The sequence below is a fragment of the Pseudochaenichthys georgianus genome, chromosome 4 (assembly GCF_902827115.2).
Source record: "Pseudochaenichthys georgianus chromosome 4, fPseGeo1.2, whole genome shotgun sequence".
Classification (NCBI taxonomy): domain Eukaryota; kingdom Metazoa; phylum Chordata; class Actinopteri; order Perciformes; family Channichthyidae; genus Pseudochaenichthys; species Pseudochaenichthys georgianus.
Genome location: NC_047506.1, coordinates 31,834,395 through 31,861,651, shown reverse-complemented (window position 1 = coordinate 31,861,651; position 27,257 = coordinate 31,834,395). Strand labels below are relative to the sequence as shown.

At 43.7% G+C, this 27,257-nt stretch overlaps 2 protein-coding genes across 2 annotated transcripts; one reads left to right on the top strand and one right to left on the bottom strand.

Annotated features, from left to right (window-relative positions):
- psmg4 (proteasome (prosome, macropain) assembly chaperone 4) lies at positions 1-3,965 on the top strand. Its single transcript, XM_034081663.2, has 3 exons — positions 1-327; positions 1,120-1,195; positions 3,583-3,965. Exons 1-3 carry the CDS (start codon positions 151-153, stop codon positions 3,702-3,704), a joined length of 375 nt encoding a protein of 124 aa, XP_033937554.1. The 5' UTR covers positions 1-150; the 3' UTR covers positions 3,705-3,965.
- On the bottom strand, positions 3,848-27,257 carry LOC117445791 (solute carrier family 22 member 23). Its single transcript, XM_034081662.2, has 10 exons — positions 26,023-27,257; positions 23,752-23,855; positions 22,468-22,622; positions 11,218-11,404; positions 10,819-10,946; positions 9,961-10,063; positions 9,544-9,770; positions 7,808-7,840; positions 7,547-7,670; positions 3,848-6,454 (listed from the first exon to the last, which is right to left on the bottom strand). The coding sequence occupies exons 1-10, from the start codon at positions 26,449-26,451 to the stop codon at positions 6,034-6,036; spliced, it is 1,911 nt and encodes a 636-aa protein (XP_033937553.1). The 5' UTR covers positions 26,452-27,257; the 3' UTR covers positions 3,848-6,033.

The following is a 27,257-nucleotide window of genomic DNA, read 5'->3' as shown; positions in this document are numbered from 1 at the left end:
TCGGTTGTGCTGGTGCTGCACGTGAGAGCATTGACGATCGATTACTTTGGACTGTCGTTTTTCTCTCATCCGGAAGTAGCTGTTTCTGTTTGCAGCTAGCACGAGTTTAAATGTTTGCTAGTCAATGTTAGATAGACTTAAACCAAAAAGATGAGTGAGACACAAAACGGAGAAGTGTTTGAGGCCATTACAGTGCATAATTTTTCGGAGAAAATTTTGGAGCAGTCCATACACTTTCACGTGATGAAGCTGAGCGGCGGGTTCTTCCTGTGGGTCGGTTCGAGTCCGGTTCTGTCCAACCTGGCGGTCTCCATGAGCAGCAAATATGTAAGTAGACAATGTAATTAACAGAGATGCAATGTAACTAAGTACATTTACTCAAGTACTGTACTTCAGTACACACTCCCGCCACTATACTTGAGTTTACGTTATACTAATATAATACTACGCTAAAAATCTCAGGGAAATGTTGTGTTTTACTTCACTTATTTTTACAAATGTATATGTTATATGTATATTATGTATCTAATACTTATTGTTTTATTAAAAGGAATATTCTTTAAAAAAAATGCATTCATCTACTTTCTACACCGTATTGTTATCCTTTTATTTTGGTGTGTGTGTGTGTGTGTGTGGGGGGGGGGGGGGGGTACATTTCATTGTAAATATACGGACTGATTTATTTAAGCATTAAAAACGTTAGATTTGTATATGATTGTTCCATCAGTGTTAATACATCTGCTGCCTAAAATGGAGGCTGTGGCTCAGTGATTAGTGTGATGGACTTCGAATCAGGGGATAGCAAGTTCGAGTCCTATTGCAGTCAGCATGTCGTTGTGTCTCTGGGCAAGACACTTCACCCCAAATTGCTTCTGTGAGGATTGTCCACAGTACTGAATGTTTGTAAGTCGCTTTGGATAAAAACGACTAACAAATGACATGTAATGTAAAGTACAGTTCTGACTATAACACTACAAACACAAAGCTGACACATTTAGGAACACCAGCTGACGAACAGATAATAAGAAAGTCTAGCACTATTTTTTTATGTCGGATATCTAATTATTTTGTCTTGCCTAGAAAATAACTGCTGTTCTACTCATTGCTTTTTGTCTGCAGGATTCGATGCCTTTATCGACATTAGTCATGGGCGACCCATCTAACACTGCTGCAAATTCCTTAGCGCAGAGATTAGGTAATTATGTTTTACTTTTCTACGAATGTATTGTCTTTTTTTTGCTGTCAATGGAGAAAGTTATAATAACTTATTAAACACTAACGCTATTTTCAGATGTGGTTATATTCATTTATATTTTGAATGTTTTATCCCATATATTTGAAACTGCTTGTAATTCATTTTAGTGTTAACAGTTCTCCAAATCTTGCAGTTGTGTTAATACAGTTTCATGTGTGAGTTGATTTAAAAAGTGTCTGCTATGCAGTGGTGGAAGAAGTACTTATATATTTAGTACAAGTAGAAATAGCACTGTCAACGAATATTCAATTAAAAGTAAGAGTCCTACATTCTGAATGCTGCTTGAACAAGCCTACAGTATTACCTCAAGTATCAAAATTATTTTACAGAAAGTATTTTTCCCTTTATTTTATTATAGAATAGTGTAACATTATTTGTTAGTTGTACTTAAGTACAGCACTTGGGTAAATGTATTATGTAACCACAAAACGATACACGAGTTTGACAAAAATAAAAGTGATAATGATATTCACTATGCTTGGCTCCAGATGTGAGTTTCAAGTCTTAACGGGTCAATCTCCACACCAACCAGAATCAAATAAAAAACCAGTGGCTTCTTGGAATGTGTGGGGGAAACACACGGAAGTCCTTTGGCACGCTTTTGTAAATGTTTGGCTAAAACATGCAAAACACTGATGGGGTCCGCAGTGTGAGAAAAAGTTTTTAGAGAGTACTTGTCCGAATACATTTTTCACTTGTCCAGAATGGACAAAAATTGGGGCCACTGGAATCTTTTTCTTCGCCATCGTATTTTACATTTTCCCACGGTTTTAGGACACCGCTAACGTAAGTGAGCGGTGAGCTTTTACTGCATCACACATAGGGTTGGGTATCGTTTGGATTTGAACGATTCCGGTTATTTTCGGTTCTCGATTCCGGTTCTTTGAGAGGGTAAAAATAAGTCCCATGACAAACTGGGAAAAAATATATTTATGAAAACATTAAGTCAAATCTGTATTCCTATTTACAAATCACTTCATACTGTTGAATTTCTTACGGTTATTGAATACAATTATATAAAAATGATCTCTGCATTGTTTAGTTGGTTCCAAGTGGTGCAGTTTGAGAATGTACAATTGGCCCAGTCTCCTCTGATGTTACACTGCAACCTGCCTGTGAGACAGAGTCCAACCACACATGTCCAACACATAGGACATAACCTAATAATAATAATAATACATTAGATGTATAGCCTATAGGCCTAGCGCTTTTCTACAACTCAAAGACGCTTGCACGCTTACACATGTCCTGCAATACACATGCTGCAGCTGCTCACTGTTTGTAAAAGTAAATAAATAGTATTTTCATTTCAATAATGTACTTTCTATACCCTGCTTCATAAATAATACTAACATCCCTGTGCTCCTCCGAGTCTGGGGGTCCGGGGATGTGAGGACAGCGCGAGGACACAGACAGGGAGGCTGCGTCACTTCATAAAGGAAATGGCGGTCAATATTAACAACACAGGAGCTAAAACGCTTAATAACCTTCATTACGTGTTAGAGAAAGAACATAAGAAAGTTTGACAAAGATGAGGCTGTTAAACGGGCAGCGGATGCGCTGTGTGTGTGTATAGAGAGAGAGAGAGAGAGAGAGAAGGACGCTGAGCTGCACAGCGATCAGCTGATACGGAGCATAGAGAGAGAGCTGCAGTCCGCGGGGCTCGGCCTCGCCTCCTGTCCTCACAACTCTTATTAATCCCGGGACCGGACAATTGTTATTTGTTCCTACTCGGAACCGGATTTTGCTTCCCAACCCGGCCACTGTGCTACACTTCCCGCCCCGTTCCGCCCCCGTCTAACTGTACAGAAATCGGCGAGATACATTTACTTATGAATCTACAAGCAGAACCGAAACTAACACTTCTAAACGAACAATGGCGGACACGGACAATTTGCGAAGGAGTTCTGCCTTTTGTAAACTGAATTTATCAATCATTTGTCAATAAATCGGGGCGAAACACGTCACTTGTCCGCCGGACAAGTCAATTGAAAGATCTACTTGTCCGATATTGTAAATAACACGTCCCGGACGGTGGGACGTGTACTTTTTCGCACACTGGACCCGGTCCATCATAAGATCTTGTCAGCTAATCGATACGTTTCTTCATTCGTCAGATGTGTGAAACTGAGGTTCTCTATGTAGCATCATGCTGAAGTACCATGTTTTTTTTTACCACAAATGTGCACATTAATTTCTTGGAAAGAAGTCATTCAGCAAGACTCCAAAAGTCATCTATCAGCTGCCCTTCTGCATAGTATAGCAAACCATTTAGTGTGTTAGCTAAACTGAATTGAAATGATTGTCTGTTTTTGTCTGTTTTGCAGCAAAGAAAACGAAGAAGCAAGTGTACGTGAGTTACAGTCTTCCGATGACGGACAACAACTTCAGTCTTTTGGTGGAGAAGAGGATCAAAAAGGAGCTGGAGCTTCTTCCTGAGCACTTCTGAACTGTTGGACATTGTTTTGAGTAGAACTGAGGACATGTAGGAAGGAGGGCAACATGAAACAGCAGGTGCTCCTCTTTCTTTTTCTTCTTCTTCTAGTTCTTCTTTGGACTTACATCAAACTCCAACACAATAACCACAGATGATCACATCAAGTGTTCTTTTATTGACATAATAAATTAAGTGGTTTATTATCAAAACATGTAGGCCTATGGCTTTTTGTACAAATGCATCATATTAAAAAAAATAACACTTAGAAAACGACATTAGTAGTTGAGTTTTTTTTTTTCTGCGAGTGTTTAACTGTCGAAAACATACAATCTAGCAAACCATACAGGGTGTTCAAAATACGTACTGAGCACTAAATGTGATTAAAAAAGATTCACGTATATTTGGATGACAGAAATGGTGTATCTATTCAATGTGCTTATATCCTATAAAAGTCGATGGTCCACACATTATGAATGAATGGTACATGTTAGGGCTGAACGATATATCGTGTCATGGCGATAACCGCGATATGCGATATTCAGATCGCAGGGATGTGCGATTTTATTAATATCTTTTTTTCATTTTTTATTTTTAGGACGTACGATATTAAGTAGGTAAATTAACTCAAACACGTCATGTTACAATTATTTTGCTGCTGGCTACAAAAGGAAAACTTGCGTGGCTCTCATGTCAGGGGTACTTGAGTGAGTGACATGCAGGCTCTGCATGCACAGCAAACCACCAATCACAATCATTCTTGATCAGATCACAGCAGGCCCCGCCCCGCTAGTTTGCACACCATCAAAACACCGGTAGCAAATGAGCGAGGCACAGGAGGGCAATACCGGCGAGAATGAAGATTTACTTCCAAAAAGAAAAGCAACATCTGCCATCTGGAACTATTTTGGATACAAAAAGGTTCTTCTCTTCTTCATTCACAGATTGACCCTCTTATTTGAGGGTAAGCAACATGCATTATCATGACATGTTAGATCATGACTTAAGGTATGATGAGTCAACCAGTTAAGATCCAGACGTCCGTGACTAAAATCCTTCATCCGGTTAAATATAGTATAGTAAATATATATCGCAGGGGGGGGGGGAATATCGCAATGTCAGTTTTTTTCAATATCGTGCAGCCCTAGTACATGTATACATACCTTACATTTTAATGCAGGCTTAAGAGATACTTACGTAATAAAGTGTATAAATGTACACTAATAACAACTAGGCCAGGACTGTGCAGAACACACTGCTCTAATCTAATCTTCACAAACGTTTACTTCAAAAAACTGTAAAACATTGTGCTTTCTGGCTAGAGTAACACATCCTGGGAGCAGGAGTACAACATTACCACGGTACAGAGAACAAGGAGTGAGTTGGAGTGGAAATATATTTGCTAGTTAAGGAGGTATTTCAAGCAACAAAATTGCCCTTGGCAGCATGACAAAAATAAATACTGGTTTTCTTGAAATACATTCTCCGTTTAGTTAAAAACAACAGAGCCATCATAAAGCCATTCAAATGCTGAAATGCGTCATAAGACATGTGCACACTTATGTCCGTTCAACTCTCAGATTTGTTCAGCAGTCGCTACACTTACATTCTGCAGAGGTCTCCGGCTGTTCCCCGCACAAGAGAAAGCCATCATACACCCACACCAGAAACAGTAATGCTCTGTTGAAGAAAAGCAGTGCCCACCCCGACCTCATCTCTGAGGACAAAGTGCCACGTTGGACTTCTCGCAAAGGGACCACAAATAATAAGAAAATACATGTAAAACAATTTGTGCCCTTTCATGCAAAAAGACAGTGGTAGTGGTTTAGCCAATCCCTGGGTCTCCACTCTCCAACATGTTGGCCGGAAATCCCAAACACTTGATTGTGCCTCTGACATTTAGTGCAAAAATAACTTATAAAGAATTATAAGATGCAGTGAGATCCTCTCTCAACGAGTCAACACGTCAAACAGAAAAGTCACAGAGCACACGTTATTGAAAAGCTAGTCTGCTCCACTTTGCCCTTCTCCCTTGCCTGCGTCTGCTCCTTTCACCTGTAAATCATTCTCGACAAAGCGGCCCACAGAGCAAGACAAATCACCACTGAAGACTTTCATATTACCAAACACACACTGACTTCAGGTCAACTTTGTCCAGTACAATATTGTTGGCAACTCCTGAATGAATCATAGTCACTACAAACTACACAAATGTATTATCGTCACCGTCTCAAATCTCAGCGTTAAAGAGTTCATCTGGTTCATTCGAAAAGTAATTTTCTCCCTTGAAAATGTTCCAGTTCAAGTTAATGCTTGAGCAATAGTATTCAACAATTGCTATTGCTCACACTCCATTGGCTATGGCATGATTTCCAATCACCTCCCCTCCAGTGGCCAGGGCGTAGGAGGCAGGAACCGCTGCCAGAGCGGTTGCTGCTGCCACCGTAGCACCCCCAGTGGTCGTGAGGTGTAGCGGCGTGTCGTGGACTCGGGAGTAGTCCCCGTCAGTCTTGGCGAGAAGCAGGTGCTGCTCTCCTGGGTGGAGCAGCGTCTGACGGGTGAAGGTCTCTCCGTCCGCCATGCTCTCCGGCAGGGGCTGGCCCCGGGGCTCGGGCAGCAGCAGCAGGCAGATGATGCACAGCAGGGTGCAGCAGGCGAAGATCACGTGGTGCAGGAAGTAGCCTTTCTGGTTGTGGAGCTCCATGATGGGCGCAGTGAGCATGCCGAAGCCGGCGCTGGCCAGGACCAGGCCAAGTCCGCCACCCCTGCACAAAGAGAGGATCTGTTACCAAGGTAATCTGACGGGACTGAAAACGTACAACCGTTGAAGTGTCAAACACGCCCTGAAACCTCCCTTCTCCATTGCCTGACATTTTTTTGTATATTTTCAAAACCGACAATCTCTTCATGAACTTGCCTCTTGTGTTAATTATGTCACTTTTTTTTCTATCAAGTGTCCTTGTTAGTTTTAATCCGTTTCAACCTGGACTTTATTAAGTCAAGTTTCTTTTTCAACTATAATGTAAGCACTGGAAAGGGAAATGCTGCACTGAAAAAATTATATTAAGTCTCCTTTTCTTTTGTCAAGAACAATTACAAACATATTTTTTAAATGTTAAATTACATTGTTGCCGTTCCTTTGCCATCTCATATTTATAAAAAGGTATTTATTTCGATAACAATATTCTGCTTTTTCTCTAATATTCTCTTTTTTCATTCTCATACTTCTTCCTCTTTCTATGTGACACGTGTGTCCAAACTAGTTAGTCTGAAGCACACTGCGCCCTTTTGGGAACTAACTCACCCCTGTCAGTCAAAACTGCACCACAAGATGGAGCCAATATGCAACAAGAGCTCTGCCCGGAGATTCCATATGTTGGTGTAATGTAATACCCAGTATGGACTATATAGTAATTGTCGCAGTATGTTTTTAAAAATGTACATCAACATTTGGTACCAACATATATGCTGACGGACATCAGTTAAGCTTTGGCTTCACACTGTTGGTTTGATTGAATTCTACATGTCTGTTTAACACACAACATTCTCAAATCTACTTAAAAAGAGTATGTCGTTCATCATTTGCCACACAGTAGGTCTACTGTATATCTACAATAAGGACTGTATTATTTGTTGCATACATAAATGTTTAGTACATTTTTCTTGAACTGTTGCCAATTTATTGGATGCTATATAAAAATTTGACCCAGAGATTTGGACACTAAAATAAAATGGTGCCCAGTAGGTGGTTCGCTGAGTAGCTCATAAGAAAGGATGTCAGACCCAGCCTTGAGCTCGCCTACAGCAGAAGGCTCCCCGAAGTGTTGTATTTCATGTTTATGGCCGTCCAGGCTCACCTGATGACAGTAGGAGTAATTTCAGCACAAAAGAATATGCTGAGTGTGCTGACTGCATGAGAGGAGAACATGCCGATGATGGAGAAAGCCACCGAGAATTTCCTGTTCAGGGTATCGCGCAGAACTGAAGAGAAGAGGAGAAGATAATGTAAGTTTATCCGGAAGCATCCACATGAAACCAACAGCTCATTTATCATTAGCCAGGGGCACAGACACGTTCTACACTACAGTATATCACAAAACAACACGATGTGAGTGTACCTGTGTCGTGGCGAAGGCCGTACTTCCCAAATACTGGATTACATCGGCAAGCATTGGAGAAAAGAGAAGAGGAAATCATGTCATGTGTGAGCACAAAGAGCAGCACGGTGCTGACTCGAGGACTTCAGGAGAGATCTGAGCACTTTCCCACTGAAGGCTGAAATAATGACTACTGCATTATGTAGGTCATAACACAACACACAGTGGCTCCTATCAGTGTGAGAGTTCAAATACAGTCCACTGTTTTAACGACAGGAATGTGCATGTTCGCTACTGTTGAATTGTGGCTTTCTTTTTGGGACAGGTGTGACGTCACTTTCAGGATTTTCTTAACTGAATTAAGTTGAAATGTAACTATGCCAAATTATAATGACACTTTAACTAATCCACCACCCGAGCACTTTTGTGGAGTTTTTTCTTGCCAAAGCAGAATAACTGTTTTTCAGGTTGATGGTAAGATGCTAATCTTAGCATGCCTATCTAACTAGCTGCTTGCCTACATTTGCAACCTAGCTTAAATTCCAATGCCTAAACTGAGCATGACTTTAGGTAAGTATCATTTGTTTTGGCTTATAATAGAATAAACCTCGTTCTAGGAGTCGGTCCTGTGTTATGCTAACCTTTAATCAATGTTATTTTGCAGCTCTGACTTGCTACTAGTTTGAGATGTATGCTGAACTCATTGCTTACTCCTCATCAGAGATGGGGTCGTTACTAAAAAAAAGTAATATATTACATATTACTTTTAAAAAAAGTAATATATTACACTACTTCGTTACTCTCTACATAAAGTAATTCGTTACTTTACTTGTTACTTTACTCGTTACTTTACTCGCAGGGCTGGCCCGCCCCTCCCTGCAGGCAGATCACGCAGACTGCTAAAGTTTCAAATGTTCTCTTTAGTTCAGTTTCCATTGTCGCATAAGACTGATCCAGATAGCTCCTGAATGTTTTCCTATTTGACCATGGCTGTCCTCTGTCTCCTGCTATCTGCTATCTGTATATTTTGCCCAGTCTATCTCTGCTCACGCTGTTGCGTCAGCGTGTTCTCCTGCGTGTTGGCCATGTGTTGCACTGGAGCCAGACTGGAGCACACCGCAAAGACTTCAGCCGAGCACGTACGAACTGCGCATGCGTGAGTGGCAATAACTCTCCTTACCAGCAGGCGGCGGTAGTGTGTATTCGTCATTCAAAACAGGCAACAACCGGAAAACAGAAGAAGAACAGACTACGTGTGTGATATAAATAATGTGCGTTAGCTTCACCTAGCATGTGTTCTTTGCAGGTGTTTGTTGAGGTTTGATTATGACTGATTTTAGAAAGTAACGAAGTAACGCGTGTCGGGGCAATGTTAGTAACTGTAGTGTGATTACTACAGCACGCTTACACTACTCCGTTACCGACAAAGTAATATTATTACAGTAACGTGTTACTTTGTAACGCGTTACACCCAACTCTGCTCCTCATACTACAAATGTATTTGCTAAATGAGATGCAAGTTTCAATTTCATATAAATCTTATTATGTTAGCAAGAGATAACAGCCTAATATTATACTGATGTTTCCTTGAAAGGATATAGAACCAAATTAGAGTACAATGCTGCACTCCTTCATTTAATGCTGAATGTTTACACAAATAAAAACAACCCAAATTGAAGTGAGTGTTATCATTATAAAGTGCACAGGTAAAACGTTAGCAATGCTAGCTAAGTGTAGCAGGACTTGTGATTACTCACGGTTGAGTAATCCCAGCTGCAGTAGCGATGCCAGGGCTGTTATGATCATGAAGGTGAGCAGCCCTCCACGCCGACCCATCAACCCCACCGCGGGGCAAACAGCCAGGCAGGTTGCCACGGCGATGCCAGCCATAGTGTAGTAGTCCGCATGGCACAGAGCAATTGGCTGGGCCTCCGGGTCCATCATACTGCGGGCGAAGCAGTGGTGAATCCCATAACCTGTCAGCCTGCACACACACAATAAGACACAATAAGAAGAGGACAGGGAGGAGGAACCTGAGACATGCGCCTGTGGGGTTTACTCCCACGTGCATGTCTACATTTCCCTCTCGGGGATGAGCTCATGTAAATCATGCTCTCTCAACGCCACAGATGTTGGCTTTGATCAGAAAAGGAGTCCGGCCATGACACACTTACGAGTTGACACACAGCACCACAATGTTTTTCCACAGGTTCCTGGTGCTCATCATCTTGACAATGCAGGTCCGCTGGGGCTTCTTGTGCAGCTCCTGCTCCAGCTCTGTAAGAAACATGAAACGCACACCTTCAGACCTTTCCTTACAGAAGGTAATGAGAGGCCGGCCACTAAGGGACCTGCAGCACAGAGACGCTTAAGATAGATACAGCACATCCCTTTGGCCACTCATCATGTATCCGTCTACTCAGTTGCTGAGAGGCAGAAACACGTAATCAATCACCAAGACACGGAGTATGAGCAAGGACAGATCTCAGGGAGGAAAATCCAACACAATTCCTTTTCAACTTTAAAAGTCATTTATAAATAAAAATTCCCAATATCTAATAGTTGAGCTTCATAAATGTTATCTTGTACTGCCCAGTGTTATTTAAAGTGTATTTATTTGCATTTTGTTCTTTTATTTGAAACAAAACGCGATTTGAAGATTAAACATTGGACTTTTAGAACTTGTGTTTTCACTATTTTCTGGCATTTTTCTGGAAAATTAATTAAACTTAAATGAAAATGCTCCTTAGTGGGAAGAAGTCAGACTTATTTGAAGATCATGTATGTGGGTTATTACAATTACATTTCGTCATTGAATCAGTTGGGAAATGCTTCTTGATAACTACATGCTTGCACATGGAAAGAAGATCTATGGGTCTTTGTATGCAAGTTAGTCTTTGGGTTGGTTGCATGTTTCATCACATACCATGGATGAAGATCTCAAATAAATTGCATAAAAGAGTGTTTAAGCAAAATGGTGCATCCAAGTATTCAATGGAATTGGATAACTCATCTTGTTTAACGTCCCTCACCTGTAAGGACTCCACTGGGCTCAGTTGTCAAGTTAACCTCGTTCTTCCTGGCGATGCGCAGCATCATGACTTTGGACCTCTTGTAGTGCTGGGTGGCCAGCAACCAGCGCAACGACTCAGGGAAAAGCCTGCAGAGCCAAATAAATCAATTGAAAGGAAGGACATGAAAAGTACACACAAAGAAGGATGAGAGCAGATGTGTAAGAGCCAGAAGAAGAAACAGATAGAAAGCGAGGAAGAAGATAAACAATAGAAGAAAGAGAGTATTGTCTGTAAGTTGAAGCAGAGGCTGCTCAGTTCTGTGTAGAGCAGTGTGTACTGTACAAGCCGTCGCCTGGCTCAGCGAGGGGAGAATCTGCACTCCACCCGCTGTGGATTTCCTCAGAGGGCGAGACTCACCAGACGTAGGGCAGCATCAGAACGAAGGGGCTGATTATGACAATCTGCAGGACCTGCCAGTCATCCCGATCCGGCCAATTGCGACACAGAGCAGCCACCCCTGGCATCAGCAGTTGCCCGGCCACCATCAGAAAGCTGGCCACCATGGTCATGGAGAAGCGCCAGGCTGGCAAACAAAGCTCGATTCCTAACAAATGAAGAGACGGAGAGAGTAGGGAAAGAGGGACATTTAGTTTCACAGAACATACAGATTCTTGTAGAGTGTGTGCGCCAGAAGAGAAAGGTAAATGATGTATAGGCCTTATGTGTGTCTATGGGATTACCACCAGAACAAGCAGCAGCCTTAATGGCCTGGAAGAGTGTGATGTGTGTGTTTGTTTAATGGTGAGGCCCGTATTGAATGTCCTCTCTTTGTGAATTATTAAAGACTCCTATTACTGATCTTTCCCTTGAGAAGCCACTATAGTTTAACACCAGACCTCAATATAAACTTAGGATGCACTTCACGTCAAAGCTATTGAAAGGGTGCAGCTGCTCAGAGAGCGTTTTACTGTATCCACCCTTTCATTTCCCCCCTCCTCATCCCCTCCCCTGTGACATGGTACAGTCCAGATGGCCTGGCCCATATGGCAAGGTCTTTTTGAAGGTGACCATTGTGGAAGGGCGGGGGGGAAACTCGCTAACCTGGCCTCATGTACAGTCGCATGTTATTGTGGACAAGAAGAGAACGAGGAGGGGGAGGAAAAGGGATGGGAGGTAGGGAGAGGAGAAAGTAGGAAGACAGGAGCAGAATACAAATGACTTTCCCTCCATGAAGGAAACGGAAAAGTCCCCCTATTCATCAGCGGATGCACCAGAGGAAGAAAGACTAGCAAGAGGGAGGCAGAGAAAACACGCAGACAGGGCGAAGGGAGCATGAGAGGAAGATGACAAAGATGTCCACGTAACAGAAAGACAGGAGAAAGATTAAGAAAGGAAAGAAAGGTATCACTGGAAATCCCTTCATCTCTGTTCTCTCCAGCCCCAGACGTACAATTTGAGTTCATATTTTCAAAAGCCCTCCCTGCAGAAACCAAAACAGATAAAGGAAATTACACTGACCCGTAATCCCTAACCTGCCTCATCTCTGTTATCCTCTCTTCACGCATCAAAGGAGAGAGAGGAAAGTCTGTCTATCCATCAGCTGTTAGTGTATAAAGTGGTGAAAGGAACCCAGAGGCTCATTCTTGGTAAGAATCCTTTCCTGCATTACAGGAAACACTGTGTGTGTGTATCTCATGCATTGTAGGTCATAGTTCAGGTAGGATGGTGGTCTGTTCACTTTGGCGAATGTATGTATAATAGTTTCGCAGCTTCGCTTTCCAATCCCTAGTTGGAATTCAAGGTCTTATTATTGTCACTATACAAAACAGGATGGCACAGCAGTGTTGTAGCCACCTCCACTCAACACACAGGCGAGGTGTAAACCATGTCCCGCCTCTTAGCCTATCACATACAATGTGTTGGTGCGGTAGCCAATAGAAGCGTGAGTGTTATGTAGTGATGTCAATATGTTACTGAAGTAAAAAACGTCCAGGCAGTGAGGGGAATGTGTGGGAGGGAAAGTGCCTATGATGTGAACTTTGACCTTTTAGCCTATATACCACACTACAGGGAAGGGACACCACAAAAAGCATAATAGGGCCCCTTTGAAGTTAACTTTCAACCCACAACAATTGTACCATGATAACTTTGAAAAATAATATACTGCACTGTATGTGTTGTGTTTTCAACCCCAAAGAAGCATTATTTAACTTTAAGCTTTATAATAAATACCAAAAGTTCATGTAGCAACAGCAACACCAAATGTTCAATGTTTCCAACTCAAATGTAAAGGCAAGTACTATAACATGAAAGTGTAGTATTACAATACAACATGTATGATAGTATTACATTGCCAGTTCATGCGTTTTGAATTCTATCAGTCCATTCAATCGCTGGTATCAGCTTTTCTCACAACATTGTACTAATTCAGACGGGAAATAATAACCACGTGATGGTTTTCTAACAACTAAAGTCGGTGGCTTGTGCACATTTACTGTGTTTCCACCACTGCCGTCCTTTCTGACAAACAACACAGAGGAGTGTCTCTGCGGGACCAGACAGAGACACACACACACACACACACACACACACACACACACACACACACACACACACACACACACACACACACACACACACACACACAACTAGAGACATACCCTGTACCTTGGCTTTGCAATTGGTCTCCAAACCTACCTCACAAAACAAGAACCACTCTATCAACACACACACACACACACACACACACACACACACACACACACACACACACACACACACACACACACACACACACACACACACACACACACACACACACTGGCAAAGACCTTTTGTTCCAGCTGAGTGGGAGAATAGTTCTCCTTGTGCCGATTATTTCACTGCCGCCCCCCCCCCCCCCCCCCCCCCCCCCCCAGTGGGCTGATCTCCTCCCTCACCCACCCCCCTCCCACTCGTCCCTCTTGCGCATCAGGGCTGAAGTGGCTCCCTCACTCTTTGTAAAGCCACCATCCCCCACTTCTACCCTCCCTCCTTGCTCCCTTCCTCCTCCTCCCCCTCCCTCTTTCACTACGCAGCTCCTCCACTGTCCCGCCATCTGAGCAGTTGCAGATGAGGGCAGTGAAAAACAAAAAGATACAATGGAAGAAAGGGAGGCTAAAAACAAAGAGAATGCAACACAAATCATCTGATCTAATGACCATAATCTTTGATGACACATGTCTGACAGCAGCACACACTCGCCGCTGTCTGCTGCTCCCTCGCTAACCTTGCCTGGGGCGTGAGAACAGGGCGCAGGGACGATTGGCTTCCTAACAGCATGCATTCAGAGCGAGAACCACAGTATGTCCGTGTGTGGAGCATGTGGATGTAGGAAGGATGCAGGTGCTAATAATATACACTTTAGATTCAGGGAAAGAAAGAATAGTAGTGTCAATCCACAAATGATAGAATTATAAGTGTATTGCTGCAACGATCAGCTGACTAACCAGTCTTATATGCTGATCTCTTTTAAGCAAACATGTCAGAAAATGCTGTTTTTAGCATCAAATATGTGGGTTTCCTGGATTTCAAGTGAAAAATGAAACAGAATTTGAAAGGATTCATCCATAATGAAATAATTGCTATCCAACCGCCTTACTGTAAAGACAAATATTGCCCTGCCTTAAACCATGATGCTTCCTTTGGTAAAAGTACCGACTATTCTCTACATCACTGATCGTTTAAGTACCTTTGTGATTGGACCTTCTTTTGGTCAAAACCATTTCAATATGTTGCCTTAATGGCTAATGATGAGCCTTTGTCACTTTGTTTTGGCTAATTAGTCTATGCATTCATAATGACAACGTCTTCTGCAGCTGCTTAAGGGGGATGACTGCATCGAGAGGGAGGGAGGGGAACAGAGAGGATGTTTTACAAGGGCACAGCATCACAGGACAGTACTTCTCCCCAGCTGACTCAGCAGTAGCTGTTCCCCCAGCTCATAAAAACACACACACACACACACACACACACACACACACACACACACACACACACTTGCGTATATCGTACGTCTCTGTCATTACCTAAAAGTCTCAGAGGAGCAGAGACAAATAGGACGACAAAAAGATGTTACCCGTGTGTCGTCGGTGTAAAAGCAACTGCAGCCTAATTCCTCCGGGTGCTTGCTCACTGAAGCCCCCTGAGTAGCACGTGATCGCTCCCCAAACGGCTTGAAACGTGGATCTGAAAGGATATAAGCTTTCTGCAGCTACTCTAGTCCCTGGGGATCATAGGATGTACACTGCATTTAAAGGTTGACAGAATTTGGTGAGAAAACATGTTTCGAAGCGTCCTCAGCACAACCTATTCCTCTTGCTTTGTTTGAGGCACCTGACGTGTTTTTATGAGAAATTGCAAGTCTCGATAACTATAACAAGACAGAATTTCTCTGCCTCATAATGCCTCGTCGTTCTTTTGATTGTTCCATGATTTGGAGTCCAAGCTCCAGGCCAGTCTATTGTCAGTCAGGTCTAGTAAGCAGTTACGAAGCTTGATGCACTATTTCTCTCTGAAACCGCAAGGATGAAAGAGTAAAGCCAATGCATAAGTGCCTTAAACTTTGACATGGTCAGTGAGTTGTGAAAATATGTGATTGTATAGAAGTCTATGAGAAAATGTTCCGACCCCTGACCCAGAGAAATACTCTTTCTGCTCAGTAAACCATTTTTAATTGAGGGTATGGGCCTAAACGCATGTTGCATGCATTCTTTAATACAGCATGTTGTTCATCTTGTAAACGATGGTCCCATTAAAGGTGGGGTAGGTCATTCACTTCAGAAACACTTGTTATATTCCATGGAACGCTCTTAACATCCCGATAGCAATGAATACATTGAATGCTTTGACAATAAATATATACAAATATTTCATCTGTGGAAGCCATAGTACTGTAAAAAGCACGACCAATCATCTGAGCCGGCCCGGCTAAAGTAACTGGATGGCCTACCTGCCTGTCAGCCTTCCATCTGTGCACAAACTTATCTCGTGCCCTCATTGGTCATGTGCGCGTTCGTGTGTGTTGGAGGAAGTCTGAAGGAAGTGGCAGATTTTTTTCAGTTGTGTACTTTCAAATTCTAGCGCACTCGAGCTGGTTTCTCCATTCTTATACCCTACCTTTAAAGTAGATTATAGAGTAGAGCATGCTGTGGAGCATGGCTACCTTGTGATGACCAATTCCTATGATTCTGGGTCAAACAGTTTTCCAAAGATCCACATGAAGTCGGATCATTAGCAACATTTAATGTTGAAAGAACGATTGTTAAGAACATATGAAGCTTATTGTTCAGTGGCAGAACGAGTGGGTTGAATGGTGTGAGAAGTTTCTATGGATGACTAAAGCTTTCAGAATCCTTTAGAACTGTTTTGAGAACAGACTGACTTCCTCTGCGGTCTGCTGTGAGGAAGCCGCTTTCAGAGAAAACAGAGAATAAGTATTTGTTGTCAAAAGTTACATTTCGTATTCCCTAAGGTTTTGTTCTAATACTTGCTAACAGCACTTGTATTAATGTGATTGTGTTTTCCAGATTAGTTTGGATGATGGCAGATAAAGAAGCGACAAGGTACCAGGACACAGAAGCTCTTTCCTACGATCTCCATGGGGACGGTCCTGAGGTGCTAAATACAAACTAATAACCTGTGCACACAATATGCACACAAATCAACACATGTACATGTGCAGAGTCAACTAAAGCTTCTGCTGGCAGCTCCAGCGGAGTTTATTATTGGCTGCGTGCTGCGGAGAGATAACCGAACGATGAACGATTTTAAATGAGCCTCGAGAAAATTAGAAATTGAGGGCGAGAGTGCTGGTAGTAATGAAATGGTACTGAGAGAGAGAGAGAGAGAGGAGGAGGAGGAGGAGGAGGAGGAGGAGGAGGAGGAGGAGGAGGAGGAGGAGGAGGAGGAGGAGGAGGAGGGGGGATGAATGGGGCGAAGAGAGTCGAGGGAAGCATAGAGGGAAAATGAAAAAGGCCAGAGAGCTGCATTTTAGAAATAGAAATGGTGTGCTGCGTTAAAGTGACAGAAGGAAAGAAGAGAGGGAGGCAGACAGAGAAATGGGCCCGATAAGATGTTGCATGCTTACTGGACTATCATCCATAATGCAGCAAATATTCTATCGGTGCTACTTGCATGTGTATTGGTCTGATCGGCTTCCCACTGCAGCCCAGCACTCAGCAGTCTAGCACACTGCGACATTAAGTGCTGGCTTTAAGCTTAATTTTAGGGTTTCACATCCGTCTCTTTTTCGTAAACACCCGCCCAGCCCCCAATGTTAGCACAACGCAGCAGGATAAAGGTACTTACCAGACATACAGGCAACCGAGGACAAACACTAACAACAACCATAGCATTTCTGTCCAGGTTAAACAAGGAGGTTGGTTTGTTTCAGTGATGGCTTCTGCTATCTTATTTACAACCTTTGTTTGTGACGGATTGCTCGTGTGTTGCCCCGTAGGACTTATTGTTAACAATGTTGCTTATCCACAGATCTCATCCAGACCTCACAGCGACATAACCCTGAGTATGCCCTGACCTCAGAGGCCATGATGAGGTCGGCCATGCTCAGTACTCGGATGGGATACTGGACGCTTAGTGAGTACAATCGTATTATTGCAGATAAAGAAAAAGGCTCATAACTACTGAAATGTGTCCTTTTTGTAATAAATAATAGTATCCCTTTAAATATTAAGGTAGTATATTCTAGTTGCAAATGCCTTTTGGGAGAGTGTCTATAGGGATTCACTTCCCACACTGTGGGTCTGATGTGTATTCAAACACTCCTTGGTCGCCTCTTTTACAGTAATTAAACATTATTAAGTACATATAATCCAGTACTGCACTTGATTACCATTTGGAGGTACACAACTTAAATATTTAAGATTTTACAAACAAAACATGTGATTCGTTTATAAAGTGTGATACTCTGCAATAGTTTGAACCATCCAACAGGATGTTAAGTAGTTCAAATGTGCCGCACTTCCACCAACATTTTGAAAACCTTTTTAGAATGTTGGATTCAATGAAGGATTTGTACTTGTGACAAAGCACTTGTACATAGCAACTTAGATGCAAGTACTTGCAGTTTTAGTGGTTAAGACAGTAATCCACACCTCTGTCACCACTCGGCTGGATTACTGTAACTCTCTCCACATGGGGGTCAGTGGGTCCTCCCTCGCTCGTCTGCAGCGGGAGCAAAATGCCGCAGCAAGGCTTTTAACTGGCACACGGAAATATGACCACATTTCTCCCAATACATTTTAGGATTCATTTAAAAATCCTTTTATTTTCTTTTAAATCCCTAAATGGCATGACCCCACCATATCCTTTTGAGCTGCTACACCCTTACACGCCCACCCGCCCTCTCAGGTCAGCGGATCAGCTGCTCCTGAACGTGCCCAGAACCAAGTCAAAGCTCAGAGGGGCCGTTGCTCCTCTGTAGCGGCTCCCACACTGTGGAACGATCTGCCCCTGCACACCAGACAGGCCTCCACACTGCCTGCTTTTCAATCGCTTCTTAAAACCCACCTCTTCTCTGCTCTATAAATAAAGCTGTATTGTATTGTATTATTAACAGGAAAAACTTCAAATTATAGAGTATAATCACTTCGACTAGTCATGGCTACAGAGCCAACACAACAAAACAATGTGTGACTGCCAAAACACTAATGCCCCTTTCACACCAGCGCCTTTTCAGCTCCGGCTCGGAGCTAGAGCCTGAAAAGCGCCGGGTTTTCCAGTTCACACCGGAGCTGCGCCGGCTCTTAGCTCCGGAATCCGCTTCATTTCCAGCTCCAAAAAATTGTCGGTCCAGAGGCAAGAGCTTTGGAGCTAAGAGGTGACGTCGCTTACGTCTCTCTCACGTCGAGGCGTGCAGGAAACTAAACCCACCTCCCCTGAACATGGGTCGACTGTTATGCCTGCCTACAAGCAGTAGTGCCTATAAACACACTTTATAAAGTCAGGCAACACTAACCAGGCTTCGTGTGATTCTGTTTATTTGTGCCTTACTTTGACCATCCGTTCGCTGTTATCGATCATCGTGGAGAGAGGCAGACGTGTTGTTTTGTATTATTGCAGCTATCGGATGCAAGTAGTCAGTTTAGCTTCGGTTGCTATGCTAACATCACCCGTTTGATACCAGAGAAACTTTCATAACAGCGTTGTGATACCAAACAGTGTCAATTCAGACTGACACACATTCACTTAGGCTAAGGGGAACTGGGGATATGCATCAGCTGCTTGTGTGAGTCGGACAGTGAATACTTTAGAGCGGCCGCTGCAGTGTGAGCTAACCGGGAGCTAACGGGAGAATAAACTCCCGTGGAAGAGCAGCACTGCAGCGGTCGGTAAATGCTGCAGAAACACATTAATAAACAATGAACCACGGCACTCTGGAGAAAAGTATAAGGTTGGAGAAGTCGTTATTCAATTTATTCTGGCTTTGTGTGATTAAAAGCAACACGATCATCGACCCGACGCAGTTGTTGTTGTTGTGAGCGCCGTAATGGCTGCCGTTGGGGGGCAAATCAGCGATGTAAACGGTGACGTCATGACGCAGCAAGGGCAGCTCTGGGGCGCCAGTGGGCGGTGTGCACAGAGCGGGAGCTGAAAAGGGAAACCGGAGCTGAATCAGAAAAGCTCCCGCTCGGAGCTAGAAACTGAAAAGCGCTGGTGTGAAAGCCGCATAACAGACAGTTTCTCTCCTGCAGAGCGACTGTTGTGACTCCAGGCAAACAATGAAAGCCGAAACAAGGTACAGTGAGAAGTTTCCTATTCCACTCTGCATCTGTGGTGTTTTAGTTTAAAACAATGAAACATTGTGGATTGCATCGCCTCACAGCTCATATGATTTATATTCAGCCTTCCAGGATGTGTTTACTGGAAAGTTCAAATGTGTGTGCCGTTATTCTACATGTCTCTTTGCTGTAGATGCGATGGCAGTGTGTATTAACTGCTGTCACCTCATTCACACCAACGGTGTTTCAGGGCCGGTTCGGAGCTGGAGCTTGAAAAGCACCGGGTTTTCCTGTTCACACCGCAGCGGAGCAGCCTCTTAGCTCCGGAATCCGGTTCGTTTCAAGCACCAACAAATTGTCCGGTTAGAGCGAAAGCACCGCATACGTCACGCTTACGTCGAGGCAGGGGAAGGGGCGGGATCAACTCCTGAACAACAACAAAAAGCCGGCGTTTTATCCAGTTTGTACACAACGATGGAGAAACTTAACAAGCAGCAGCGGTCCACTGAAGAGACCAGCTACCTTCTGGGAATCTGGTCTTCCGAAGAGGTACAGAGGAAGCTGGAGCACAATCGGCCATTGTTGTTGTTGTCGGTGTCAGCTGTGAGGGGTTTCCGAGCGGTTTGGCTTTATGAAGCAGGCACGCAAACGGCTACGTCATGACGCAAACGATGACGCAATGACGCTGCACCAGTCGGACTCTGGGCAGTGTGAAAAGAGCCGGAGCTAAACCGAAGAACCGGTTCTGAACCTGAAAAGCTCTAGCACGGAGCTTGCCGGAGCTAAACCGAAGAACCGGTTCTGAACCTGAAAAGCTCTAGCACGGAGCTTGAACCGGAGTTCCGTTGGTGTAAATGAGGTAATAGTGTGAGTCTACTTCAAAGTGACTCATTCTGTGGTAGAGTGCTGATTTTACCGTCTACTGTATTCATCCACACCTCACACAACCAACAGACACCTCACACACTAGCTCACACAAATACGTTTTTAGCACTTCAAAGTACATGCATACAATCTGCAACCTCACACCGACAGTAGAGACCAACACACACATACGGTTACCAACCCCATTATTGTCAATCCTGAGCACACACAAACAAGTAATATATAGAACAATTGCCTCGCCTCCAGATATTGTTATTTGACAAACAGACGGAAAAAAATGAAAAGTGTGTGCATGACTGAATGTGCTAAAGGGACAGATATACTGTAGAGCAGGGATGGGAAAATGGTGGCCCACGGGCCAGATGCGGCCCACACCTCCTCTTTTTGCGGCCCTCAGATTAATTTATAAACAACGTAATTAATAAAATAAATAAAAATAAAAAATATATTTTTTATTTTTTTTACTTGTAGTACTGATACCGTCCACTAGACTCCTAGTTACGTCGCGAGCTGCGTACATGATTTCAAATACCGCAAAAATAATCTGTGTGTGTGTGTTCCAAGTGAATCTGCGGCCCCCTGGTGGCCAGTACATCAATGATGTGGTCCCCACCACCATCAAAGTTGCCCATCCCTGCTGTAGAGGGAGAAGAGGACATGTGCCCCTGATATACAGTAAAGTAAAGTGAGCATAAATACTGGGCTGAAGATCACATTTACATACAAATCACAATTTAAATCTCCCTGTGAGCCTCAAAACACTATTAGTATTCTTAGCATTTCGTTTGCCTTTGAATACATCACAAATGAAACTCTCAGGAGTCTAGTGGCAGACGGCTCGGAGGTGTCCATTTTGTTTGTTTGTTTTTTTAAGCAGTTCAGTAGAGATTTATCAGGAGCCCCCGCTGAGAGGGACAAAACCCGCCCAACCGCCCAGGCTCACAGTCTGCCATGGCTTCACGCATAATGTATGACTAATCCCTGGCCTGATAGAGAAAGGAGCACTGCAGCGGGTGAGAACGATGGGAGACGGCAGCAGGGAGAAGGGAGAGTTCAGGTAATGCAGCTGGGGGTCGAGGGTGAGGAGGAATAGAATGCTATCAGCGAGTTTGGGTCATTTACATCTCCTTGGCCAATGGCCATTATGCAAAGGCTCATACTGTAGAGGAAGATATTTTACACGGAGAGGGAAAAACAGACCTACTGTCTCTGCACACATTTGTACCACAAACCTTAAGAATTATAGCAGATAATGTTAAAGGGACATTTTATCTGCCTTCTCTGTTTTACCATAGGAACTATTGTCTTTTTACGGAACTACACCACCATATCGTATCACTGCACAGAGACAAAGTGTGCATCTACGTATTTAGGAAAGGCTCCTTCTCAATCGTTGGCGGATGTAGTTTCATAGAAAGAAAGTAATTCCTCCATGAAACCGCTCTCAATAAATTCTGTGGATTATCCTATGTTACTGGTTTGTGATTTAAGGAAATAGACATTGCTTTTTAATGTATTTTTTGCGCTTTTTTAACCACAAGAAAAGTGCCATGTAGATTTATAACATTACAGTGAAGGCAGGGATCGATAGGGTTGATATATCCAGCACTAGGCAACTCACACCATAACAATGGATGAATAACACTAGGGGTTATAGGAATAACATATTTTGGCAATGATAGTCCATGTAAGCTGCTGCCCTACTACCTTCTGTGTCCAACCCACTATCTATACTCCCTATAGAATAAGGTAGGTTAAATGAAAATCTGAGACAGCAATTGCTATTAGCTTAGTCGCTACATTCAAGTCAACAGAACATATCTGGACCTCGCTCACCCTAGTTGCCTTCTCACAAACCCAGGAATCCCTACAGTACTCTAGGGCAGTAATGATTCATTTGAATAAAAAACAAGAAATGACAGAGCATGAATTAGGAAAGACAGGAGCTGGAAAGCAGAAATAAAAAGCAAACAGGCATAAGGAGGAGAAAGCGTATACTTACTGAGCACGTAGAGGGAGAGAGCGAGGCCCGCCAAGCAGAAACCCTCAAAGAAGCGCAAGGTGCTGAACATGGTGACGTTTACAGAGAAGGCAACACTCACACCAAACCCCAGCATGAAAAGCACCGAGATAATCAACACCGGGTGTCGACCAAACCTTAGAAACAGAGAGAAGCAAGAAAGAGACAGATGTAGCAAAGTGTTTCAAATCTGTCACAAACTGAGAAAAAAAGAAGCTTTTATTGTGGATCATCCCCCTCATTGTAAGCTTCAGATGCTGCACACATCCTGCTTCAAGGGGGGTCAGTAGGTCAATGGGTCAGGCCAGAGCTGAGGCTGCACATTTCTTTACATTGTTTCCATGCTTACTGATCCCAATCACAATGCAAGGCCTTTTCTTCCCACGAGGCATCTCGGGGGTTCACAGGCCTTCAGACAGGGCCCCAATAAATGTAACGGACATCGTGCCTTGAAGAGTCAGATCATTAAATGAGAAATAAACATATTTGTTCACCTAGACATGCAGATAGATTGGGTTTTGATTAAACATGTGTAGCCATTTAGTTTTTGGTGCTCCAATTTAAAAACAAATGATTTGGTAGCAACATGTCTGAAGACAATATTCTGGTAACTCTTGGATGTTTCTTTCATACATTTTTCTAACAAATAAATGTTTCCTGTTGATCGTGACAACTTTGGAGAAGACGAATTGATAAGGAAGATTTTAATATGGAAGGGAAAGAAGGTTTAGTATAAGAATACACTTTTTTGCATGAGGTCTATTGTTGCTATTGCCATTTTGTGGCCACACTAGTAGCAACATTACGTGTCTTTAGGGGTGGCACTATATTTTAAATCTAGCACCACTATCACCAGGTAGAGGTTTTCATTTGACTAATACCTTCTTTTATGAACAAACACTTGCTAACCTGATGACGATATGGTGAACATGGAAAACCTGTTAGCACTGTTATTGTTAGAATGCTAATGTTAGCATTTAGCTCTACGGACCACTGTAGCAAAAGACAGCATCACAGACAAGCTAGGGTTGTTAACTTTTAGTATAGCGCATAACAAAACCTCATTCAGCACCATTGTTTTGTTATGAAAGTATTAATCTAAAATGTCAAAACCTACGTAAATAAAACAAGCTATCTGCAAGGGCGATAAATACCAGTACATGTAAGTGAGCTTTTTTCTCTTCTGTAATTCAGTTGAATGGGGGTTTAAGGTTAAGTATCAGAAGCTGTATAGAGGCACACAAAATACATAAAAAGGCAGCTTACCAGTCAGCCATGACACCCATCACTAGGTAGCCAAATATGGAGCCCACCAGCAAAGAGAACTTGGCAATGTGCACCTTCCAGGCTGAGTCACACACCAGGTTCCACTGAAACAAGACACACACGCAGAGAGAGAGGAACGTTAGGCAACTGTTCAGAGAAAACCACCCACAACCTGATAAAAGGGAATTAAACATCACCATCGGAGCACAGGAAAACAAAGACATGTGGGCTTTTCTTTTCGAGTCTGTCGAACTCTCTGACTCAGTGCTTTGATAATTCATGAATGTTGATAAGTGTGCAAACGTGCTGCTTTTGGAATATTCAAATGTGTATCTTGAAATAAAGAAGCAAGCGCGTGAGAGGGAGAAAGAGCGGCTGGTTTGTGAATGTGGGCACATGTCTATAATAACACAAATCAATGGCTTTGAACTCTTGCCTTTAAAGCACAGGGTCAGTGAACACACCGCCACAGTTCTCAGGCTCTGAAACTCAGACACATGTGGAAGCACGATGTGTGCTCCATGTTTACGACCCCGAGAGCATCAGTAAGAGCACAGCAGAGCGATTCAGCTGTGTGTAAAACAGTGTTGGTGTTTAACAGGGAGTTACACAACTCCAGCTGAGCTTCCCACTGAGCAGGGGAGCAAAGGAGGAGATGATTATTGGATATGACTGATGGTTTTTGTTGTGAAATGGCCGGTGGTGATGTGGAGAACTCAGCCAGTATGGGTTTATTAAGTACGGGCTATTAGCACCAGTGTTATCTGAGACAACAGATAGCAGTCATGCACACAGATCACTCAACAACCCTCTGTAGAATAGTCACCTAAAGTGATGACCATAACGTTTTTTATCTTTACACATACTGTGTTCTTAAAAAGTGTACATCTTACACTTGGGCTGGTATTTGTTTACAGGTTGTTTATAATTGCTTGCTTCTGTAACTAGCGAGGGCTCTTATCGATGCTTTCCAACAGTTGAGCAACGTAGTAACGCCATTCACCCCCTGTATCCTGTTTCAGTTTGTTTAGGAGCGGAGTAAAGGCACATGGAAAGAATGCACAAAAGCACAGCTGCATTTAACAAACGTAGATAACAACAGTGCAAGTTGTCTTGCAAAATGTATATTTCATTAAAGTGACTATTAATATTTGGAAACATTGGTCAAAAGGGCATCAATGTCATGTTATTGATAGTCTACAGGCGAGTACTGCACCCCCTCCTCAACCCAGGAGCGCGGCTACGTTCTGTTTAAAGATTAAGAAATACAAGTAAATTGACCGTAACAGACCTGCATGTAATCTATTTTAAACAAACAATTTATCAGGAATCCTATTTTTTTTAAAGGATAATGGAATCAGCATTGGTAACATCTCATCAAATCTCATTTTTGTACATGCCGATGGAAATATTAACCTGCTAGGGCTTCAGGGGGCTCCCACTCTCTACTGTTTCTCTACTGTGTATATGCCACATTAGCAAACATTTGAAATAATAAAGGTTTATAAACTGGATTTTGACACAGGGACTCTTTTTAAAACATGAATGTACTTTGGTTATAGGGCATGAAGACCCTTATTATGTCAGTGCTTTAAACTCAGTTAACACAAACCAGCTACATTTGGAGCTATCAGGGTTCCTGGAGTTCTGAGCAAAGATGCACTGATCCTTAGATTGGTTGGCCACATTAAAGATGGTTCCTTTCAATGCCATTATAAATGTCAGTTTTTTTTACTAACATTCACTTAGTCAAGAAAGAAAACACACACTCCTGGTTCTCTGGCTGTGGACAGTCGCCCACCTTGCCAAGTTGCTAATCCAGCCTTGCACAATTGAAGTGCTATGTGTAATGCAATGCGTACAAATGTAACCCTGTGCATTGCACTTAACAGGAGTTGGATTTCTACGTGTATTTCGGTTATAGTTTCCCATATGGTGATGTTGAAATGTTGAAAATAGTGTAATACATAACGTGATACTAATTTCAACCAAATCACCCAGCCAAAAACACACACACACACACACACACACACACACACACACACACACACACACACACACACACACACACACACACACACACACACACACACACACACACACACACACACACACACGCACACACCCACTGAGGTCAGTGGGTAACTTGTCAATAAGCTGTTGGTGCATCAGCCTCTGCTGTGAACTGAGTGGCAGTGATGAAGATGATGATGAAGAGCAGAGAGCTGTCTTCTCTGCCAGATAACACTGTGGCTCTATCTCAGTCGTTACCTTGGTAACCACATTCTGGCTAAGTCCCGTCTGCAGCTCGAGCCTCCACTCCTTGCACGCGCACAGCATACCGTTGCTGTCGCCCAGTCCCTCCCCAGTGCCGTTGCCCTTGAGTTGCCACGCGGGCGCGCCACCGGGGACGGTGACCGGCGGGGGTCCCGCGGTCCAGTTGGTCTCGTTGGTGAGAGGTTGCAAGCACGTGACATGGGGCTGAGCCAGGAGGAAATAATCCGAAAACTGGCTAAAGCCGATGAACAATGCCGGGATCCAGGTCAGGACCACGAGCTGCTTCTGATGCTTCCCGAAGCCCCCCAGGGACGGTAGTACCGAGCCGTCGATGTGAGGCAGCAGCCGGGGCACCGGGTGCTCTAGCGGGGTGAAGCCGTTCTCGGGCGGGTGGTCCTGCGCCTCCAGCCGTCCGGCTGCCATAACGGCCCGGCCACAAAGACAGCAGCTGTGCGCAACAGCGGGTAAAGCAAAGCCCCCGCTCTGCCGCCGTCCGCGCACTCTGCGTTAAGCCCTTTGACACAAAGGAAGCCCTCAGCGCAGATAAATCCTGTGTGTAGCCAACAAAAGCACGATCCAAAAATAGTAGGGTCTCTGATCCGTGCAAGCGTGCAGAGGCACCAAATCACCGAGCAGAGGTCCTCATGGTAAGGGTGCTTGAAGCGACCAGGGGATGTCCGAGTGCAGAAGCGGTGTCAGGAGGAGAGGCTCCCGCAGAGGAGAGGGCTCGGACAGGCATGCATGCTCACCAGCACGGGCTTTGTATTCCATGAGTTCAGCTCCTAAAGCGGGATCTATCCATGTGCAGCTCAACTGGGCCAGGCCTGCTGGTTGTGTAGAAGTGGAATATGGAGCCACCCTTGGGTCCACTAAACATCTGCTGCTCCTTCTTCCATGAGCGCCACAGGTCTCATACCTGCCCAAACGGGGACCTCCTGGATGTGTGCATCACTTAGTTCCTCAAGTGCAGAATATCCGAGCTCCAAGTCATCCCCGGTCCACTGTAACGGTGCTGAGTCCAGAGACACGGTGGACTACGCTGCTCGGTGTGTCGCCGTCTTGTCAATGGAACAGGGTGCTGAAGAGGGGCTGGGAGAGGCAGGCAAGCCCCGCCCTCCCTCGGTCGCGCTATGCGCTGCGATTGGAGAGCTTTCAAAGGGCGACTGCACCACTGACGGGCATCTGCAGTCAACAATGATCCCCTTTGTGCAGCCTCTGCCAACTCCACT